The sequence below is a fragment of the Gigantopelta aegis genome, chromosome 15, assembly GCF_016097555.1.
Source record: "Gigantopelta aegis isolate Gae_Host chromosome 15, Gae_host_genome, whole genome shotgun sequence".
Taxonomy (NCBI): Eukaryota; Metazoa; Mollusca; class Gastropoda; order Neomphalida; family Peltospiridae; genus Gigantopelta; species Gigantopelta aegis.
In genome coordinates, this window is record NC_054713.1 from 23,647,432 (window position 1) to 23,672,152 (window position 24,721).

The window sequence follows — 24,721 nt, forward strand, 5'->3', positions numbered from 1 at the left end:
TTTATACTTCCAAGATGACGACAACCTATTTGTAATCAATTATCAAACCTAACAGACATACCTGTGTTTATACCTCCATGATGACGACAACCTATTTGTAATCAATTATCAAACCTAACAGACATACCTGTGTTTATACCTCCATGATGACGACAACCTATTTGTAATCAACCGTCAAACCTAACAGACATACCTGCACCAACTGTCTTTATACCTCCATGATGATGACAACCTATTTGTAATCAATCGTCAAACCTAACAGACATACCTGTGTTTATACTTCCAAGATGACGACAACCTATTTGTAATCAATTATCAAACCTAACAGACATACCTGTGTTTATACCTCCATGATGACGACAACCTATTTGTAATCAACCATCAAACCTAACAGACATACCTGCACCAACTGTCTTTATACCTCCATGATGACGACAACCTATTTGTAATCAATCGTTTAACCTAACAGACATACCTGCACCAACTGTCTTTATACCTCCATCATGACAACAACCTATTTGTAATCAATCGTCAAACCTAACCGACATACCTGTGTTTATACCTCCATAATGACGACAACCTATTTGTAATCAATCGTCAAACCTAACAGTCATACCTGTGTTTATACCTCCATGATGACAACAACCTATTTGTAATCAATCATCAAACCTAACAGACATACCTGCACCAACTGTCTTTATACCTACATGATGACAACAACCTATTTGTAATCAATCATCAAACCTAACAGACATACCTGTGTTTATACCTCCATGATGACAACAACCTATTTGTAATCAATTATCAAACCTAACAGACATACCTGCACCAACTGTCTTTATACCTACATGATGACGACAATCTATTTGTAATCAATCATCAAACCTAACAGACATACCTGTGTTTATACCTCCATGACGACAACCTATTTGTAATCAATTATCAAACCTAACAGACATACCTGTGTTTATACCTCCATGATGACGACAACCTATTTGTAATCAATCATCAAACCTAACAGACATACCTGTGTTTATACCTCCATGATGACGACAACCTATTTGTAATCAATCGTCAAACCTAACAGACATACCTGTATTTATACCTCCATGATGACGACAACCTATTTGTAATCAATCGTCAAACCTAACAGACATACCTGCACCAACTGTCTTTATACCTCCATGATGACGACAACCTATTTGTAATCAATCGTCAAACTTAACAGACATACCTGCACCAACTGTCTTTATACCTCCATGATGACAACAACCTATTTGTAATCAATTATCAAACCTAACAGACATACCTGCACCAACTGTCTTTATACCTACATGATGACGACAATCTATTTGTAATCAATCATCAAACCTAACAGACATACCTGTGTTTATACCTCCATGACGACAACCTATTTGTAATCAATTATCAAACCTAACAGACATACCTGCACCAACTGGAGTAAGTATAGAGACAGCTTCTCGTCGGTGAGGCCTTTGTCAAGACATTTCACAGCGAAACTGCGCACTCGGAGGTCGGAGTACGAACAATCCATGAGCTCGAGGGCAATCTCCGGGGAAACAGTTGGCCAGCGCTCCAACAACTCGTACAGCTAGCAGAGGAAAGGAATCTTTCAGTAAATACTTCTCTTAAGTTTAACTACAGGCACTAAATGACATCCAATTTAATGTGAAAAATTACTCACAACATTAAATACTTTTCTTCTGAAGTTTATCTACAGGCACTAAACGATATTCAGCTTAATGTGAAAAATTACTCTGAACACGTAATGTATGTATGGAAGCAAAGGAATTTTTAGTTAATGACACAGCACATTTTAAATTATGGTTATTTAAAGGATAACTATGTTGTATTTGACCACTTGTGGATGTTAATGCTGGTTTTACTGTCACAAATTGAGATTCACACAAACAATACTAAAAATGTATTCAAGGTTAAACAAAAGTTTTAAAATATGTATTTTGCTAAATTATGTGGCTAACACTAATTATAAGAACAGCAAGTATTTTTATAATTATAAAAATATGAATCAAAAGAACCACATGCACACTTTTTGCATGATGTTCTATGCAGAATCATACTGTGTGAGAAAGTCAATCAGCTAATCATCGGTCCTCTCAAAAACCTCTCAAAAAACATATTTCACATTGTAAAAGATGAAAAAATATTACATGTATGGGTATTTTCATCACCGCAAGAAATAAATATTGCTACAATTAAATACGAGTCCTTCTGTCCTGGGCGGAAGAGCCGGCGTGGGCCATCACCTGTGCTCATGACAGGTGTGCGCTACAACAGCTTGCACTGAATGTACACATTAAAACCTATGACCTGACCTGACCTGAACTAATACGAGTCCATATATAGAGATTATTATCTGATTTTACGAAACGAGTGTCAGGATTTTTGTATTGCCCTAGGGTAATACATAAATCCTGACACGAGTGTAATAATTTCTTTATTATCCATATTATTATTGTAATTTGTTTATGAATAACACAGACAGTTTCAAAATGTTTCAACCACAACTAAAAGGAAATGACGTCATATTTCATATGCATAGTCTGGGCTAGGACTGGGGAAAACAACATCATGTTATGACGTCGCTTCCCAGAATTACGTCATTACACTGGTTATTAAACGTGTGCTTCATATGATTATTATTAACCCGGTTATGCTGAACCGTGAAGATAATAAAATATTATACATATATGTTGCTATAGACGCAGACCTAGCTCATGTTTACCTGAGCTACATTTTCACGATCATTCCACTTCACGGAAGACAATAACTTGGGGAGGGACTGAGGTCGCAGTAGACACTGTTCTCTGAAAAAAAATGTTTTTAAAGTCAGTTTGTTTATGTTCTTTATTTAGATGTTCAGGTAACGGTAAGTATGTGTTCACACTGGAATGATAAACAAATTATGATATACTCTCCCAAAAAAGAAACGCACAATGCTTGATTTTATTAATATGACAATATTACACACACATACACGCACGCACACACACAGATATATATAAAACAATGTACAAATCATGAATATAATGCCATTTAGTGATCCAAACATACTGTTAAAGTCGACAAAGCGCAGCCACCATGATATACAGAACACAGCCATGCTAATTTAAAAAAGCACCCTCTTGTGTAAACCACGTCATCTGTGCATGTGTGCATTCTGCACGTGAAACATGGATATGTAGGATATCGGCTCAGATAGTGCGGAACCGACTACGTGAGGCAGGTATTTCAGACAGCCTGTGTACAATGTGTCATTTTGACTCAACAGCATCGTTGACTACAACGTCAGTGGTGTCAAGTCCACAGAGTATGGCCTCAACTGTGATGTCGTGAACATTATGCTACTAACTGCATACTGGAAATGGCTACATTCGGTGGTGGTAGTGTGATGATGTGGGCAACAATTTCACACACTGGCTGGACCAACCTGGTTCACATCCAAGGCAACTTAACGGCACAGAGATATCAAGATGAAATTGTGCAGTCACACATCGTTCCAATTATGAATAATATTGGAATTGTATTCCAATATGACAATGCAGACCACATACAACTAGACTAACAACAGCATACCTACACAACAACAACATTCAGGACCTGCCCTGGCCTGCCAGATCTCTGGATCTGAACCCCATAGAACATTTATGGGATGAGTTGAATAGACGACTGAGACAGCATCAACAACAGTCACATAATTTTCCACAGTTGTCACCAACACTACAGGCAGAGTGGGCCACCATTCCACAAGGTGTAATTCGTAATCTCATTGCTTCCATGGGAGGGAGATGTCAGGCAGTTCCATGGTGGGCACACAAGATATTGATTTGCATACCATAATGACCATGAACTTTTAACTTTTTAAATGTCACGTCATCAAAAACTGTCAACTGCGAATATGTAACATGTGAACATTCTGCTGTTTTTCATTCATCCATTAAATACACCTTTCTAGTGTAAACAAAATCTACTTTTGCATTTCTTTTTTGATAGAGTATATATATTTGTTATAAACTCACATGAAAACATATATATTTTATTTAATGACATACTCAACACATTTTATTTACAGTTATATGGCACCACACATACATGTATAGTTAAGGACCACACAGATATTGAGAGGAAACCTGCTATTGACACTTCATGGGTACTCTTTTTGATTAGCAGCAAGGGATCTTTTATATGCACCATCCCACAGTCATAGTGCACTGGCTGGAACGAGAAATAACCCAATGGGCCCACCAAAGAGAATTGATCCTAGATCGACCGCGCATCAAGCGAGCACTTTACCACTGGGCTACGTCCCGCCCTGAATACAACAAAGATCACTAGGGTGCACAATGCAACCCACTTGTACTAACGTTATATATGTCTTAAATGAAAATAAAGTTAAAAGAAGTAAAATGAGGTTTTATTATTTTCATTCAGTATATTTCTTTAAGTCTATACTAAAGCATTATGCAGTAATATATGTAGTTCAACATAAACATCAAATGTGTGACCCTCTGCAACAAGACCCAAAATTCATCTTGAAAAACTAGAGGTAGTGTAGAGGTCAATCTTTTAATAATTATAACTAATGGTTATGGAGACATATAAGGTTTTCATATTTAATACATAAATGGAAGTTATATTTTTCATCAAAACAAAATGACAAATTAAAAATCAAAATTTGCTCCAGTTGCCTTTAAAAGCATCTCTAAATGGCATCTCTGAATTCCAGCATGCACTGCCAAATAAACGTAATTTCTCATACAAAACTTGTTACGTGCTGCTTACCAAAATCATGTGTTACTTGAAAGATGTCCTTTTCCTTTTTAATGAAATTCCTAATCATTTCACCAACTATTGCTTTCTTCAGTTTAATTCTTAAAATATGAACAACAGAACTTGAAATATTAACCCGTAAGGCTATTTTTCATTCCAGCCAGTACACCACGACTGGTATATTAAAGGTCATGGTATGTGCTATCCTGTCTGTGGGATAGTGCATATCCCTTGTTATTAATGGAAAAATATAGCGGGTTTCCTCTCTAAGACTATATGTCAAATTACCAAATGTTTGACATCCAATAGCTGATGATGAATAAATCAATATGCTCTAGTGGTGTCATTAATCAAAATAAACTTCTCTTTTTTAAAATACTAATTACCTCCGTTTCCATAGTAACTCTTTGTCTTGTTCGGAGAGGTCCGACAGTGGGTCTTTGAGGCTGAGTTCATCCAATAGAAGCATGTCACGTTCAAAATCATGTGCATTGTCGGTCTGCTGAAATAACACAAACAACACAATGAAAACACAGTTAGTTAGCAACACGTCATTAAAGCCTTGGAAGAAATAAAGGATTCTAGTGCATCCAAATTTATTATTTTTACCGACTCACTTTCGTGTCTCCAAGCTTTACGCAATATGAAGCTGGACTATCCCTTAATTGGGATAGTGATACGAAAGTGTGTCTTTTTATCTATTGCCAATAAAGATGTTGTATTTTGTTGGGTGCCATGTTGGTATCAGGGGTAATGAAAAGGCAGATTGTGTTGCCAAGTCTGCTTTGGATTTGCCTCATGCCAGGGTTGGTGTGCCTTATACTGATTTTAAATATAGTATTAACAAATTTATCTTTTTGACTTGGCAACATGATTGGTATGGTGCGGTTGCGAACAAGCTTCATTCTATCAAGCCAGTCTTGAGAGTGGCAGTCCTCCTATAGGCAGTGCAGGAAGGATGAAATAGTCTTGTGTCGTGCTCACATTGGTCATACATATTTGATCCATTCATTTATCTTAAAGAAAGATCCTCCACCTCAATGTGAGCACTGTCAGTGCACTCTGATGGTGCGCCACATTTTGGTGGAGTGTAAGTATTTGAAAGAAACTCGGAAAGATATATTTCTTTGATTCCATCCAGAACTTTTATTGCAGTTTTTACGTGATATTTATCTATCTGTGATATTTGTATTTTTGCACAGTTCTTTACACTGTGTTTTAATTTAACTGTTGAATTTTTATATTGATGTTGATCATCACATTGTTTTTGCAATTATCATAGTTTGACACCCAATAGCCGATGTATTTTTCGTGCTGGGGTGTCGTTAAACATTCATTCATTCATTCAGTTAGCAACACATTTCTCAACAAATGATTGCAACATAGTTCACTCAAACATACTATTCAAAACAGCTGCATAAAGAATCTTAACCCTGATTTTACTAATTTTGCAAAATGAAAAGCATGATTCTATTTTTAAAATATCAAATTGCAGGTACTACAATACTAGGTTTTATTTCTCAAATTTGACTTTACACCCAGCTTAGACTTTGAGAATTTTAGCGTCATTTTACAAAGAAATTGGGAAGTTTTAGTTTCATTATAAAAACACCGTATTAAGGTAATTAGAATTTAAAAGAGTAATACTATATTATGAGTTACAGTGACATATATGATGCGATAGGGAGCGGGTCGTAGCCCAGTGGTAAAGCACTTGCTTCATGTGTGGTCGGTCTGGGATCAATTCCTGTCCATTAGCCCAATGGGTTATTTGTCATTCCAGCCAGTGCATCATGACTGGTATATCAAATGCCATGGTATGTGTTATCCTGTCTGTGGGATGGTGCTTATAAAAGATCCCTTGCTACTAATGGAAAAATGTAGCGGGTTTCATCTCTAAAATTAGGAAAAAATTACCAAATGTTTGACATCCAATGGCCGATGATTAATAAATCAATGTGCTCTAGTTATGAATCATTCTAGAATTTAAAAAAAAGTAGCTTACAAAATTAATGTTTTGTTTCTGTAATTAAATGGACAAAAACAAAAATTAATATATTACCATTGTCACATGTACGGCAATTCCAACCCTCAGGACAAAATGTTTTTGTAAGGGCCTCGGTAAATCTCAGCCCTCACAAAAAACATTTTGTACCTTAGGTCAGAATTGCCGTATTCTATTAATCTACACCTAACAACGTTGACGGATTCTGTTAACCAAGGCCTTTACCAAAACATTTTGTCTCGATGGTTGGAATTGCCTTATCTATACCTCACTATGGTGACAGATTCTATTAATCTATATCTGATAACAATGGTGTATTCTATTAATCTATATCTGATAACAATGATGTATTCTATTAATCTACACCTCACAACGGTGATGGATTCTATTAATCTACACCTGACAATGATGATAGATTCTATTAATCTACACCTGACAACGGTGATGGACTATTAATCTACACCTCACAACAGTGATAGATTCCATTAATCTACACCTGACAATGGCGATGGATTCTATTAATCTACACCTCACAACAGTGATGGATTCTATTAATCTACACCTGACAATGGTGATGGATTCTATTAATCTACACCTGACAACAGTGATGGATTCCATTAAGCTACACCTGACAATGGTGATAGATTCTATTAATCTACACCTCACGACGGTGATGGATGCTATTAATCTACATCTAGCAATGGTGATGGATTCTATTATTCTGGAGACTCACCTGTGAGTAAGAATCCTTGTTGTTCACTTCGAATGCGAGCTGTTTGACGTGCGAGTATGGTGGGAAGGAGACGGGATGACTGAATCTGTCAAACTCTATCTGCAGACATGGACAGTCCTTGTCGGGATTCGAACCTGACAACAAGTTTTTAAAAAATATTACTTAAAACTCATTAAAAGTACATAATTTTTTTATTTTATTATATTAGTTTTATTTTTAAGTATTAAAGTATGTAGCCTTTTATATATATAAAAGCACTGTTGTGTTGATATCATGGGGACCACATAAAAATATAGAGTTAACCAAATATCAGCTCAAACGTTCAGTCAAATATGTAAAACAAATGTAAAAACAAGAAATATCATATTTAAATATGATATATAAATTTATTTTTATCAAATCATACTAATTATTTTAACCAGCTCAAACTGTTATACAATGAAAAATAAATTTATCAATCAATCAACCAACCAATTGTACCGCTGCACGTGCTGAACAAAGTTAATCATCATTTATATTTTCTACAAATTGTGGAATTAAAATCAGTGTTAGCACAATCTGTATTTAGAAGAAAGTTATCATTACTTAATACGATGTGGAAGAACAAATTAAAAATCCAAAACTTAATTCACAAAGTTTAGTAATAATGTTTGTCGCGCATGGGGTCGTGGCCTCAAAGCTGCAGTGCTAAAAACTTTAATTCTGGAAACGACAGCTTAGTCATTAATTCGAAGGGGATGATTGGATGACTCGTTATTTTCCATGATGTTCTCTTATTTTTAGATACTACAGGGACACAGGCAGCTAACACCTCTGACAATGCTGTTGTCTGACATGGAGCATAAGTGACAGACTGTTATGGGCACATGCATATTCCATTGACGTCACACCGATAGTTACTAGGTGTGACAATGTACATGTGCACATAACATTGTCGTTGGGGACACTTTCAAACTCTGATTCTCCGGGAACAGTGGTGTCACTCAACAAACAGCGAGATCACTGCTTTCTTTGTTATTTAAGAACTAATGAAGCTATCAAGACAAATTAACCTATTTTTATCAGTCCTCAATTTCTCAAAACACAAGTCACGTGACTTGTTGCATTCTGTAACAATTGTTGTCTGTTCTCATTTTCTTTTAAGTTTGATGAAATCATTGTTCAATATTTTAACATGTGAACTGTTACAGTAATTACAAATCATATCTGTTTACTTAACAGTCAAAAATTGGCAACTGTTTTTTATTGTTGGTTATGTGCTCACAATAACGATACAGCATTGTTTTAGTTTCACACAATTCATATCTACCTTTTTAAATATTTTATTTATTTTAACATATAATATAAATATCGACACATACACACATTTTTCTATATAAAAGTCTAAGTTGGGACCCAAAAATATATCAACACAAATGTAATATTGACTCAATCGTATTGACTCGACATTATAGTTAATACACGTTTTGGGACCAGCCAGTCATATCGACACAAGTGATATATCGACTCACACAACGGTGCTCGACTGTATATAAAACTAAGTTTAAATATATTATATGAACATGTCAAGTTTTATCTTAAAATATTAAGTTCTTTACAACACTTCAAATATTAAATTACAATTTGCTTTTTAAAAATGTCTAAGCTTCCTGATGTACATGTATATGCTTGATAAAAGCTTTTTTAATCTCCCTCCTCCCCCCCCCCACCCCCAATCCACTCCGCCCAATTAAAAAAAAAAAAAAAAAAACCAAACCCAAAACCATACAAGTTTTCCCACATAAAATGTTTGGTTCATGCCAACGAAATCAGAATATTTGGATTCCAACTCAAATAGGTGTTAATACAGCGGATGTTAAACTAGGTCCAGTGACTTGAGATGTTGTTAATACAGCAGATGTTTAAACTAGGTCCAGTGACTTGAGATGTTGTTAATACAGCGGATGTTTAAACTAGGTCCAGTGACTTGAGATGTTGTTAATACAGCGGATGTTTAAACTAGGTCCAGTGACTTGAGATGTTGTTAATACAGCGGATGTTTAAACTAGGTCCAGTGACTTGAGATGTTGTTAATACAGCGGATGTTTAAACTAGGTCCAGTGACTTGAGATGTTGTTCCTTGGTCAGTGTGCCCACTTGTGGTGTGAAGGCCTTTCTCTCTAACACATCAGGAACACCTATCCCAAGCACAATGATATCCACTAGCTGTCAGTAACAAACACCCCTTTAATAAATCCATCCATAAAAGGGAAAAATAATGTTTTTCATTTTTTTGTAAATAATTTAATATAAGGAAAACTTAACTTTTTTATACATAAAAGTAAAGAAACGAAATAACAGGTTAACAGTGTAGGTTATCAACTTTCTCTTGTGAATGCAAGAATGGGAAAAGTTAAGTTTGTTTCTCTAAAAGTAGAGAAATAACAGGCTGACAGTGTAGGTTATCAACTTTATCCGGTGAACGTAAATATTTTGCTTAAATTATCAAATCTGGCAACTCAATTGTGTATCTGGTCATTTGGGACTTTGTATTAGTTCTACATGTATTTTATGAGAAGCACAAAAGGTGTGTATTTGTAGCCCGGGAGCTCTGGTCCGTGATTCCTACCTGGTAATCCAATAGGGTTGAGCAGTTCGTCCATGCCTTGTGGCATAGGCCACAGATGAAGGCTGAGCTTCTCCGACAACAGGCGGTCGTTGAAGTCAAACATCTGCAGGTTTCCCCACGCCAGGGCGTAGTCCACCTGAAAAACACACCACAGTGTACAACAGACAATGACAGCCTCATTCCGTAAAGGAGCTTCTCCCTCTACATAATGGGTACAATACTGAATTAAAACTCTTACAATTTACTGCTTGAAATAACCTGTGCACATCCATGTGCACATTAATTTCAAGATCAGCTCTCCTCCATAGACAGGGTTGCACATCCCAAGATGCTGGTTCTTCAAACATCAGTTAGCTTAACCAGTGGTTAACAGAAATGTTCAAAACCAAGGACTGAATCAATACAAATAATCATTAAACACATAATGTGGAAACTTGATTTAGAACAACCGAAGGTATCCATATATAATAAAAGCTAAAGTTTATTTTGTATTTATGCAAAAATAATTCAGAGGAAAATATTAGACCATCCCAGGGTTAATTAAACTATACTTTGAACCGCTGGGCCTAGGTGTCGATTATAATTTCTTTAAGAATAAGTCTTGTGTGGAATAGAATATGCTACTGGCAGATTCGTACATGTAATCATTATGTGTGTTATGGCTACACTTGAACACTTTAAAAAATGTTATATAATTATTATCATTATAGTGTATTACTGATGAGTAGATTAATGCAGATTATGGTCAATTTTCAAGAAAAAATATACCTTCCTTTTGAGAGCAAAGTTTGTTTTGTTTAACGACACCACTAGCACAATGATTTATTAATCATCAACTATTGGATGTCAAACAATTCGTAATTCTGACATATACCGTATTTGACCGGAAATTAGCCCATGTCTTTGAATAAGCCCCCCTCCATTTTGATAGCATTTAAGAAATTAGGCCCTCATTCGTAAATAAGCCCACCCCCAACTTTGTCACCTTATAAATAACATGAAAGTGCAAGTTTGCTCAAAGTTCATTTTAAAAGGTCATACCTCCTGCAGATAATTAAACACAAATGTAACACAATATTTTACCACCAGTGAGATTTAGCAGTCTAACAGTAACAGTGTATAACATTGTTTCCAATTTCATGCCTGCAGTATTTCTTTGAAGTACACAAGCCCAAGTCTGAACTAAAACCAATGTCTATTTTTACCACCACACTGGGTCCGCAGTTAATGCTAATTAGGCAAATACCATATTCTGATTGGCTAAGAACAATGACCTAGATTGACAATTCTTTGTAGTGGCTGGCTGCCTGTGTCAGAAACGTGTGTATACGCTATTGACTTTGTCAACTGCTGTTGTTTTAAGTCTTCTCAGCATTAAATTTTGGATGTAAATAAACAGAACTGGTAAGTAATTGTAACATGGAAGGTGTGTTTCAGATAATTAGATACTAGTAAAAAAACCAATTTAATTAATAAACAATTATTATTTATTAATAACAAATGGAACACTAATTAATTATTTAATAGGTGCTACTGAACGTTTTTTGTTTTCTTCCTAGTTTATTTAATTATTATTATTTATTTTATTTTATTTTATTATTATTTTATTTTTTTCTCAACAAAACTGGCCCCTTGTCTGGGAATAAGCCCACCCCATGCTAAGCTCACAATGAGTTGTCTTGGCCCCCTGGGCTTATTTCCGGTCAAATACGGTAGTCTAATAGAGAGGAAACACGCTACATTAGTCGCAAGGGATCTTTTATATGCACCATCCCACAGACAGGATAGCAAATACCAGTTGTGGTGCATTGGCTGGAGCGAGAAATAATCAAATGGGCCCACTGATGGGGATTGATCCCAGACCGACCACGTATCACGCGAATGCTTCACCACTGGGCTACATCCCGCCCCCTACATCTTAAAGAGACTCAATTACTAAATTAATTTAACTAAAGGTTAAAAAAAAAAAAAAAAAAAAAACATTCTGACTTTACCATTTTGACTTTGGGCAAAATATTTAAATGTTATTCCCACTACAATAATATTTGGATGTAAATTTGTCTGCAATGTTGGTTTTGTTTAATCAGATATTGTTGACACTAGAACACATTGATTAATTAATCACTGGCTAGCGGATATCAAATATTTGGTAATTCTGACACACAGTCATCAGAGGAAACCTGCTACATTTTAATGCAACAAGGGATCTTTTATATGCACTTTCCTACAGACAAGAAAGCACATACCACGGTCTTTGACCAGTTGAGGAACACTGGTTTGAATGAGAAAAACCAAGGTGGTTCGATCCTGCATCGCAAGCACATCAAGCATGCACTCAACCAACTAAGCTAAATCCCGACCATGCTGACAATGAAGTAGCCTACCATTCTCTACTCTTTTTTTTTGTACCTTTGTAACCTGATCAACTGTTCTCAACTTAAGGTGTATTAGGCCCTTAGAAATTTCCATGTGTGTGTGTGATGCCTGCACAAAACGAACCTTTTTGTTTTTCCTCTTTGAGACGGAGCAGATGGACAGACAGAGGCGGACGCTGCGTGGGAGGTCGGGGATCCGGAGGAACTCAAGCCACTCGTCCCAGCGCGGGTTCGTTGAGTCGACCTGCTGCGTGTTCTTCGCCTCACACAGCGGCTCTGTCCCGTGGTAGATACACGCCTTCACGTAGATCTAAACACAGACACCAGACCAAGAGTTAGACGGAGAAGCACAGATACACACCTTCGCGTAGATCTAAACACAGACACCAGACCAAGAGTTAGACAGAGAAGCACAGATACACGCCTTCACGTAGATCTAAACACAGACACCACTACCAACAGTTAGATGGAGAAGCACAGATACACGCCTTCACGTAGATCTAAACACAGACACCAGACCAAGAGTTAGACGGAGAAGCACAGATACACGCCTTCACGTAGATCTAAACACAGACCCCAGGATCAAGAGTTAGACAGAGAAGCACAGATACACACCTTCGCGTAGATCTAAACACAGACACCAGACCAAGAGTTAGACAGAGAAGCACAGATACACACCTTCGCATAGATCTAAACACAGACACCAGACCAAGAGTTAGACAGAGAAGCACAGATACACGCCTTCACGTAGATCTAAACACAGACACCAGACCAAGAGTTAGACGGAGAAGCACAGATACACGCCTTCGTGTAGATCTAAACACAGACACCAGACCAAGAGTTAGACAGAGAAGCACAGATACACGCCTTCACGTAGATCTAAACATAGACACCACTACCAACAGGTAGATGGAGAAGCACAAATACACGCCTTCATGTAGATCTAAACACAGACACCACTAAAAACAGTTAGATGGAGAAGCACAGATACACGCCTTCATGTAGGTCTAAAGACAGAGAAGCACAGATACACGCCTTCACATAGATCTAAACACAGACACCAGACCAAGAGTTAGAGAAGCACAGATACATGCCTTCACATAGATCTAAACACACACACCAGACCAAGAGTTAGAGAAGCACAGATACACGCCTTCACGTAGATCTAAACACAGACACCAGACCAAGAGTTAGAGAAGCACAGATACACGCCTTCACATAGATCTAAACACACACACCAGACCAAGAGTTAGAGAAGCACAGATACACGCCTTCACATAGATCTAAACACACACACCAGACCAAGAGTTAGAGAAGCACACATACACGCCTTCATGCAGGTCTAAAGACAGAGAAGCACAGATACATGCCTTCACATAGATCTAAACACAGACACCAGACCAAGAGTTAAGAGAAGCACACATACACGCCTTCACGTAGATCTAAACACACACACCAGACCAAGAGTTAGAGAAGCACAGATACATGCCTTCACATAGATCTAAACACACACACCAGACCAAGAGTTAGATGGAGAAGCACAGATACACGCCTTCACATAGATCTAAACACAGACACCAGTACCAAGAGTTAGAAGGAGAAGCACAGATATACGCCTTCACGTAGATCTAAACAGACACCAGACCAAGAGTTAGACGGAGAAGCATAGATACACGCCTTCATGTAGATCTAAACACAGACACCAGTACCAAGAGTTAGAAGGAGAAGCACAGATACACGCCTTCACGTAAATCTAAACACACAAACCAGACCAAAAGTTAGACGGAGAAGCACAGATACACGCCTTCACGTAGATCTAAACACACAAACCAGACCAAAAGTTAGACGGAGCACAGATACACGCCTTCACGTAGATCTAAACACAGACACCAGTACCAAAAGTTAGACGGAGAAGCACAGATACACGCCTTCACGTAGATCTAAACACAGACCCCAGTACCAAGAGTTAGACGGAGAAGCACAGATACACGCCTTCGCGTAGATCTAAACATAGACACCAGTACCCACAGTTCAGTGTTCGAGATAAAAAAAATTGGGCAGTATCCCAGTTGGATACTAACATCTCAAAACCTGGTATCCCACCTGAGAATTTAGTATCCCACTTTAAAAATGAAATTCATAAATAACATCGTAACAAACTTGGACGACACTGTTCTCGTTCCCAGTCTATTGCAACACCGCTATTGTTCCAGTGTAGCATTATACTGGGTATAAGTTGGGGGAGATCTTGTTATGGCATAGCATTGGACTGGGTACGAGCTCAAAAATACTGTTACTTAACTTCATCAGTAAATGACGACTTTCATTGTTTAGTGAAAAATAAAAACACAGGATTAAAAAACCCAACAACATTATATGGTATCCCAGTGGGATACTGGGTTCTTGAAGTCTGGTATCCAAAATTAAATTCTTGATCCCCGGGATATCGGGACACCGTTAAACTCGAACACTGCAGACGGAGAAGCACACAAATTGTTGAATGTGTTATATGGACGGATAACAAACATAACCCGGACAAGGATTTTCTTTATGCATAAAAAGTCTGGGAGGGTTGGTAGTCAGTCACAATTTTAATTTCATTCTAAAGGACACAGGAACCAAAGCTGGGCTAGCTCTGGCACTCGCCAATCACAAATTTTGAAAGCAGTTGGCAAATTATATTTTAGTTTCGCAAAATAATTTTAGGTAATAATTGAATTTTTTTTAGAAAACAAATGTTGATTTCTGCATTTTATGAAGTTTAATACACAATTTAGCTAAATATTTTTCTGACTTAGAGCCAGCCCTGCCAAACACAGTGTGCACAATGTTTTGTAAATCATTGCCGAATATTTGTAACTGTCATTGTAATAATCATTGAAACATCACCATGGTATGCGACACACTGCCATCCCAAGTTGTACCCTATACATGTATGCAGGCTTTGCTATGACACACAAAATCAGCCTTCATGACGCGTAAAATCAGGCATCATGACTCATACTTTGCCTCCAATGACTTGCACTTGTTTAAACCGAGGGTCACAAATGACTCACAGTATTTTTAACTTTCTAGCTGTAAAAAGTTCCGATCATTCCAACATTAATTTGATTTTACTCACATTCAAAATGCAATTTATTTGTGCTTTTACTATCAAAACTGAAACTTTATTTCAGACATATTTATTTTAACTTCTGATCTTCCATCACTATTTGTTCACATGAAATCAAATGGGAAACAAAACATTATTTTTGCAATTAGAAAGACACTGATCTTTTTACAAGTATGCCGTCACTTAGTGAACAATGCACAGAGTTGACTGGTGTTGTTTCAGTGAATGTTACAACGCCAGTCACAAATATTCAAGTATACTGCTACTTAGTGAACAATGCACTAAGTTGACTGCAGTTGACTGGTGTTGTTTCAGTGAATGTTACAATGTCAGTCACAAATACTCAAGTATGCCGCTACTTAGTGAACAATGCACAGCTGACTGGTGTTGTTCCAGTGAACGTTACAACACCAGTTACAAATACTCAAGTATGCCACTACTTAGTGAACAATGCACATAGTTGACTGGTGTTGTTCCAGTGAACGTTACAAGGCCAGTCACAAATACTCAAGTATGTCGCTACTTAGTGAACAATGCACAGAGTTGACTGGTGTTGTTCCAGTGAAAGTTACAAGGCCAGTCACAAATACTCAAGTATGCCACTACTTAGTGAACAATGCACAGAGTTGACTGGTGTTGTTCCAGTGAATGTTACAAGGCCAGTCACAAATACTCAAGTATGCCGCTACTTAGTGAACAATGCAAAGAGGAGACTGGTGTTGTTCCAGTGAATGTTACAAGGCCAGTCACAAATACTCAAGTATGCCGCTACTTAGTGAACAATGCACAGAGGAGACTGGTGTTGTTCCCATGAACGTTACAAGGCCCAGTCACAAATACTCAAGTATGCCACTACTTAGTGAACAATGCACAGAGGAGACTGGAGTTGTTCCCATGAACGTTACAAGGCCAGTCACAAATACTCAAGTATGCCCCTACTTAGTGAACAACGCACAGAGGAGACTGGAGTTGTTCCCGTGAACGTTACAAGGCCAGTCACAAATACTCAAGTATGCCGCTACTTAGTGAACAATGCATAGAGGAGACTGGAGTTGTTCCCGTCAACGTTACAAGGCCAGTCACAAATACTCAAGTATACCGCTACTTAGTGAACAATGCACAGAGGAGACTGGAGTTGTTCCCGTGAATGTTACAAGGCCAGTCACAAATACTCAAGTATGCCGCTACTTAGTGAACAACGCACAGAGGAGACTGGAGTTGTTCCCGTGAACGTTACAAGGCCAGTCACAAATACTCAAGTATGCCACTACTTAGTGAACAATGCACAGAGGAGACTGGAGTTGTTCCCGTGAACGTTACAAGGCCAGTCACAAATACTCAAGTATGCCGCTACTTAGTGAACAATGCACAGAGGAGACTGGAGTTGTTCCCGTAAACGTTACAAGGCCAGTCACAAATATTCAAGTATGCCGCTACTTAGTGAACAACGCAGAGTTGACTGATGTTGTTACATTGATTATTACAACACCAGTCTGAACTAATAATATTAATGATTGATATAAAATGTATTAAATTAATTTTTGTAAATAATAAATGATATATGGTATTAATTAAATGAAATATATTTACATTATGTAGTGTTCATACTAGGATGGTTTCTTACTTATTTATATTGAACCATATGAATAATAATCTGTGATAGACACACATTCTAAAAAGATTGACCCCATCTTACGATTGATTTAACTGATCCTGGCATGCATTTAGAATCTCATATTTGCTTTAGTTGCTCTCAATGTTTGAAGAGATTACTTACCTTACCGAGTTCTTTGACATTGACATATGTGGCACAGCTGATTTTGATCCGTAACTTGGTCTGCACATCCCACAAAGAAACTGTCTGTTGGTTATTGATCTCGGACAATGCTTGAATTCCTGTACAAACATTTTCACAGTACAATAATTATATTTCATTACAATATAACATCATCATATTGGTCCAGTCACAGGAACAGGAGTTTTTCATTTCTCGTTGACCATAAACATTACATCGTCTGGGAACATCTTATCTCAGGGTTTAAGCTGTCGTTTGCCAAATTGCCAAAAGCGAATTAATATTGAATTTGGCAAAAATATTTCATTATCAAATCGCAAAAAAGCTCATTTGTAAATCGTTTCATTATCTTCCGCTATTTGTTTTTGAGGAGTATTTGTTAATACATTAAAACGCAGACTGGTCGGAAATAAGTTTACAAGTCGGAAATAACCACTTCCGAGTAAACGCGAATGCAGCATTACTTTTTCGCTATTTGTTATTTGTACATCTACTTTACGCATGCTTGTTTTGAGCCACTTCCGTCGGATTCCTTAACTGGCTTTATTTTTGTCAATCGGAATAGCTCGCTCCTTTTCACTTCTTCCATGTGGCCGATGTCATGTGATTTCTTGTGTGCAGAAAAAGGTGACATGTCTCGATTGACTGTTCATGGAATACCGCTTACTGGGTATATCATAAAGGATCATTAAAAAGCTGATTAAACTGTTTAACTCTATCTTTATTTTTGCTGAATATTTAACAATATACTGTCATTACAACTCCTAGCAATAGCAATAAACTGGGTGCAGTAAGCCTCGGCAGACAACTGCAATTTAGTTGCATGTAATATTTTTGATCGTCACACATATATAAATAGCAATTTTATCAATGTGTTCAAATGGCGCCAGTTAATATACATATATTAATGTGTTGTCATTGATGTCGTATATATACAGCCCTACAAACAACTGTGCGAGACAAGACATCAATGCCAGGGGTGTAGTCCTAACTGTATGAACGACTCCTAGAGAACAAAGTTAGTTTGTTCCAAAAATTACACAGACTTTTGATAACTTTGACAAAATAGTCACACCATCAAAAGTGAAAAAGATCTGCAGTTCTTTTTAATGTAGGCTGTTAGTCTATCCTATTTTGTATCACACGGTGGCTAAGGAGCAAAAAGCTGTTAGAAATGTTATATGAAATGCACTTCACAATGTGGATTTTAAAACAGAACTGATGGATACATTAAAGTAGTAACTGGACATGGACACCCATATTCATTCAGAAATTATGGGTTAGAAATTTGGCTACAGATTTTTGGGTCAAATTAGCCAAATTGCTAATAATGTTTTAAGTCCAGCTTAAACCCTGATATCTGATGATGTCATTTTATATTGGTACTTTGTCTTATTAAGCGTTATTATTTATGGACCAAAATAATTTGAAATAAAATATTAATTATTAACGTAATTATTAGTAAGTTTGTTTTAAATTTAATTATTTGTTTTACATTCATCTGGGTATGAACAAAACAAAAATTATTTGTAAACTTATGTGAGATGTGTTTGTGGATGATTTTTTTATTTTTTTTATACCCCGATGAATGTAAAAGAAATAATGGACAACCATTAATTAAATATACTGTCTATATGAACAAGAGCTGGGTAGTTGAACCATTAGAAGATCTGACAGTTTATATGATTACCAGGGCCAGTGGGCTTGCGTAGGAATCAAGCCTATTTGAAGAATATGTCTGTTCTAACGTTAAAAGATTTGACAGTAAACCGTATCTTTACACTATATACTGGCTAATGAAACCATCTGTTCTACATCATTACAAACTATTCATTTGTAGTTGGGGTTTTACTCTGCAACAAGAATACTTCAATGCCAAATAAGTGAAAAGCGAGATAAACTATTGTGTGACCTAGACACACAAGCCAAGAAGTAAAGAGTACCTCTCTGCACATAGGACGGGGTCGGCATCTCATTTTCATGCAGACTGGCATACACACTGTCCTTCGTCAGCAACATTAACTGTGGAATTGTTTCCTGACCCAGACATTCTCGAACAAACTGCAAATAAATAGGCCTTAATCACATCATGTACACGATAATATCAACTAATACACTTACAAACTTATCTCTGTTTGACACCCAATAGCCAATGTGTGTTTATATTCTGAGGTGTCTTTAAACATTCATTCATTCATTCATTCATCCAAAATGCACTTAGTTTATGACATAGTAGCAAAACATTTACAAAACAAAATCCAAAATGATATATACAAAGTTATCTGTATTAATGTATAATCAGCCACCTTTCAAAAATAGCTACCATTCAGAAAAACAATAATAATCCTGTACCTTCATTCAAAGGCTACATAATAACAGGGATGTCATTAATAGCTGGCACCCGGTGATTTTTCGCCGACTATCGAATCAATTGTTGCCGGGTATCGAACTTCCAATAAACAATGCTTGTCGACTTTTTGTTGATTAATGGCCGCCTATAATTTGATTTTCACCTGCTATTTTTATTTTTAATGACATCACTGAATAATCATTCACCCATTGTAATAATTTCTGTGGGATTAATAAAAATCAATCAGTTGTGAGGTATAGATAAGGAAATTCCAACCCGAGGGACAAAATTGTTTTGTGAATTATAAAAAATATTTTATCCTGAGGGTTGGAATTGACTACACCTCACAACGGTGATTGATTCTTTTTCTTGCCCATTTAATTACAGTAACAAAACATTAATTTTGTAAGTTAGGGTTTGTTTACTGTAGAACGATTCAAAAACATTTCTCCTACAAACCCATTTAATCATACATGGAAAATATAGTCCAGATTATACAACAACATAAAAATGTAACAACTTAACAATAAATAGAAGTTAAAAATATTAACTTGTTTAAATATTTTTAAAACAATGATACAGTTTGAAATGGCAACTTGGGAGAATACTTAATTCAACAGCAGTCTGAAAAAGATGAGTTATGATGCCAATCATCATAAAACGATGAGTTATGATGTCAGGCATATGTATGAATGCCTAGCACTGGGGTGCTAGACAGATTTATCTAGCATGGTGCAAAACCTGGCTAATTCAGTCCAGTGGGCAAGACAATAAAGTTTGCCTTTGTTAAACTGACCTTGTACTGTGTGATGGCACACTCCTCGAGAAAAAACTGGTCACAGCCGCACACCTTGAGTACGTAGTCATGCCTGTACTCCTCTATACACCGCTGGGTGTGCTCCTGACTCATGTCCATGTTGCGACTGCGCCGTCGAATTGTCTCCGCAATCACATCCGTCGCTGTGGCGTCGTACGGAACTTTGACACTGTATTTAGTCCGGTCTTTGTTGCTGGACACAACCCAAACACATATGATTAGTGACAGTCCTGCAAAATAACATAACAATTTATTTAAATGTCTCGCTTGTCAAAGTCATTTGGGGTTGGTTATAGCTGTATCCATAGATCATCTCAATGAATGCTAAAAAATAAATTACATTTATTTTATTCTGCAAAAACCGTTTCTATTGACAGAATATGACAGATAAAGCAAAGCTACATTCATCACTCACACATAGCTACATTAAAAAATTGCTCATTTGACCTCTAGGTCATCGTACGATGTGGCTGAAATAATAGTAAATAATATCTTTTCCCTTTAATTTTTATGGTTTGCAGGATAAAGATAATAACTAGTTAATGACGATGGATATCTGCTTTATCCTGTTCAGGCCGAATGAGAAATTTCTCATTCTTACCTTCACAGGATAAAAACAATATCCTACATTATTAACTAGTTATTCTCTATTTATAAAGCAAATAATTTGTAAACAGGAAGAGCTTTGCAAACATCACTGAAATAATTTTTTTTAGAAAATTCACATAAAAAAATTAGAAAATTCACATAAAGGCAGTGACCCAACATGTCAGTGTAAAATCTGTTCAGTTAAAACAAATTTTATTCCAGCTATGTAATACAATACTACATTGTATACACTTCATTTAAATTATAAATTCTCACAAATCCAAAGTGTTTGTGGTGCCCCTGTTTTTAGTACATGTATACTCAAAATGCAGTTTATACGAAGCAGAAAAGGTACATCCCTTGTGAACTATGGTCAGTGACTTTAAATACAAAATATGGTATAAAACTGCATACAAAAAGTAAGTTAGAAACAGACCATCTCCAAAGCGGTTCATTTTCTCAGCTAGATGAGGCGGCAGCGCATCGGAGGATATGTCTGGTGGGAAGGCGTACAGCGCGCGACTCTTGGCACCGTTCTGTTCTCGGATCTCGATGGACTCTTTACAAACTCGCAGGATGTTTCTACGAAATGTTATCACCTCCAGATCCTTCGTTTCATGCAGCTCGTTCACCGGAATACCAATAAGCATGCCTAGAAGAAACATTAATGAAATTTATGCTAAAGAAGAATAAAAGCCAACAATGCAAGGAAAAATGAATCTAAATCAAGTAATTAAAGCAGCCTGCTTCATAATACTCTTGTTTATATAGTGGAACCGGAATTAGGTTGTTTTGAAAATGGATTATATGGAACTATTATATCAGATATTATTTTATTTATTTGGAAATGTAGTGGGTATGGTAATTTGGAAAATATATTTTATAATTGTTATATAATAAGCTGGGTATTAATTAGGTTTTGACTTAATTATTATAATTATTATTACTGGGGCTAGCTCTGGCACTTACCAAATTCGCCAATTGCGAATTTTGAAAGCAGTTGACCAATTTTATTTTAGTTTGGCGAAATAATTTCATGTAATAATTGACATTTTTTAGAAAATAACTGTCAATTTCTGCAATTAAGTTTAATAGACAATTTGGCGAATAGTTTTGCTCACCCAGAGCTAGCACTGTATTATATTAATTAAGAATGAAATATTCCAGATGTTATGTTGAGAAGTCTTGCATTTTAATATATTAACTGGAATTACCAAAAGGCATACATAGTACCTTTTATTATCTCTCAAGTAAGAATGAATGAATGTTTAATGACACCCCAGCACAAAAAATACATCGGCTATAGGTTGACACCCAATAGCCGATGTATTTTTCGTGCTGGGGTGTCGTTAAACATTCATTCATCCATTCATTCTTACTTGAGAGACAGTGAAAGGTACTATGCATGCCTAACTGTCTGCTTAAGTGGACCAAAACAGTTTGTTTTGTTTAACCACACCACTAGAGCATATTGATTTATTAATCATCGGCTATTGGATGTTATACATTTGGTAATTTTTACATATAGTTTTAGACAAGAAACCTGCTACATTTTTCCATTAGTAGCAAGGGCAGAGCTAGCCCAGAATAAACTGATACCTCTTAAAAACTGGATATTTCACTTGGTACCTAGGGTGTCCGGTTTAGAGGGGTTTATTTGTCTATGAAAAGTATAGCCTGTAGCACAATAAAGTGACATAAAGATAATCTCTCACCTATTTCATAATTGAGCATCTTCTCCTGGCGGTTTCCCTTGGGCTCCATCACTTTGAGTGTGGCCTGGAACAGCCTGAGATCACAGAGCCGACGCGTCTCGTCGTAGAACTCCTCGCGCTCCGCATCCTGCGTGATCGCCACGAAGATATATGACTCCGGACCCAGCAGGCGGCTGTACAGCGGGTACTTCTTCGCCTCCAGCCACAGGTCTGCTTTGATCTTCTCCAGGGTTGAGTCTCGCGAGCTCAGCATGGGCACGATGATGCCGGTCGGCAGCAGACAGTCCACTGCCACTTGAGACGGCATCAAGTGATGTCCCCATAGCTCTCCTGAGCTTGGCGGCATGGTGCTGGTTACGCTCTGGCACAATACGCGTTGTCGAGCTGCTGGTTAATCCTGCAAAATTAACATATACAGGTCAAAGGCACACAATGTACATAAAACATTTTACTTCTCTTCTTACGTCAAACCAAATTGATTTTTTTTTTTTTTTTTAAATTTGTAGGACTATGTTAGAGTATTGTAAATCTAGAGTATTCTAAGTTCGACACTCAGCAATTTTCATGAAATTCAAAAGTACACTTGCGTGTCAATCGTTGTTTTTACTAATAAATAACATCAGAAGAGACACCAAGAGGTTACGAACAAGTGTCACAGAAATAATGCAATACAAACAGGAATAACCAGAACAAAATGTTTGTTTATAAATAAATAGTTTTTAACTGTTTTGACTAACTCCTGTTTCAGGGTATTCACTTGGGATTTTTTCTGACTGGCCAATCGGGCCACACACAGCAACACTTTGATTCGTCCGTACAACTTTTGAATGGCCCGTGACCGAATTTCATTAAAAAAAGAACTTACTTAAATAGAGGTATTTCGCATTCCTATTGCGCATGCGCGCGAAGAGTAACGTCCTTTGACAAAATAGACTGAAACTAGTCTATTTACAAATTGGGGGGCGTGACAGACAGGTTGTTATGGGTGACTTGAGTAGCTTCGAAGGAGACTTTTAAACTTTGGCAACTAACATGTACATATTTCGAATTAGATGGTATAATGGCCGTAGAAAACGGTCCACTGAAATTTACAGCGGAATGGTTCAAATTAAAGGGACATTCCTGAGTTTGCTGCATTGTAAGATGTTTCCGACTAATAAAATATTTCTACGATTAAATTTACATATTAAATATATTTTCTTGTTTAGAATACCAGTGTCTGTATATTCAATGTGTTTCTGATCGTCTTAATATTTGTAAGAAGCCCAGACTGGATTTTGTCTTCAAATAACTTCGTACATAAGAAAAAACAATATTTTAGGAAATAAGATGAAATTTAACATAGTACAAATATTAGAACGATCAGAAACACGTTTAATATACAGTCACTGATATTTTATGCAGAAAAATATATTTGATATGTAATTACAATCGTTAAAAAGTCTCTGTTAGTCGATAACATCTTAAAAATTGCAGCAAACTCGGGAATGTTCCTTTAAAAAACAGTGCAACAACTTGGACAAAGTTTCTGCGACTCGTACCCGAGGGTTTTGATAACGCCAGATTAAAAGACTATCTCGTAAAAAGTATAAACAAAACAGTTGACAGATTCCATAGGTTATGGCATCGATCGATATATTTGAGTGAGAGAGAGAGAGAGAGAGAGAGAGAGAGAGAGAGAGAGAGAGAGAGAGAGAGAGAGAGTATACACACACACACATATATATACACACAGTCAAACCTGTCTTAAGCGGCCACACAAGGGAGTAGATAAACGTGGCCGATTAAGACAGGTGGCCGCTGAGTACAGG

At 36.8% G+C, this 24,721-nt stretch overlaps 1 protein-coding gene across 1 annotated transcript in view; it reads right to left on the reverse strand.

The window, feature by feature from the left end:
• The window catches only part of LOC121389862 (phosphatidylinositol 4,5-bisphosphate 3-kinase catalytic subunit alpha isoform-like), a 54,317-nt gene that overhangs the window by 24,482 nt on the left and 5,114 nt on the right, over positions 1-24,721 (reverse strand). Inside the window, 11 exon segments of the mRNA XM_041521510.1 lie at positions 1,448-1,612; positions 2,768-2,849; positions 5,199-5,314; positions 7,551-7,684; positions 10,159-10,294; positions 12,658-12,843; positions 17,423-17,541; positions 19,384-19,501; positions 20,587-20,837; positions 21,632-21,847; positions 22,911-23,307. Of these exon segments, the coding sequence (XP_041377444.1) occupies positions 1,448-1,612; positions 2,768-2,849; positions 5,199-5,314; positions 7,551-7,684; positions 10,159-10,294; positions 12,658-12,843; positions 17,423-17,541; positions 19,384-19,501; positions 20,587-20,837; positions 21,632-21,847; positions 22,911-23,256 (1,869 nt within the window). The 5' untranslated portion in view covers positions 23,257-23,307.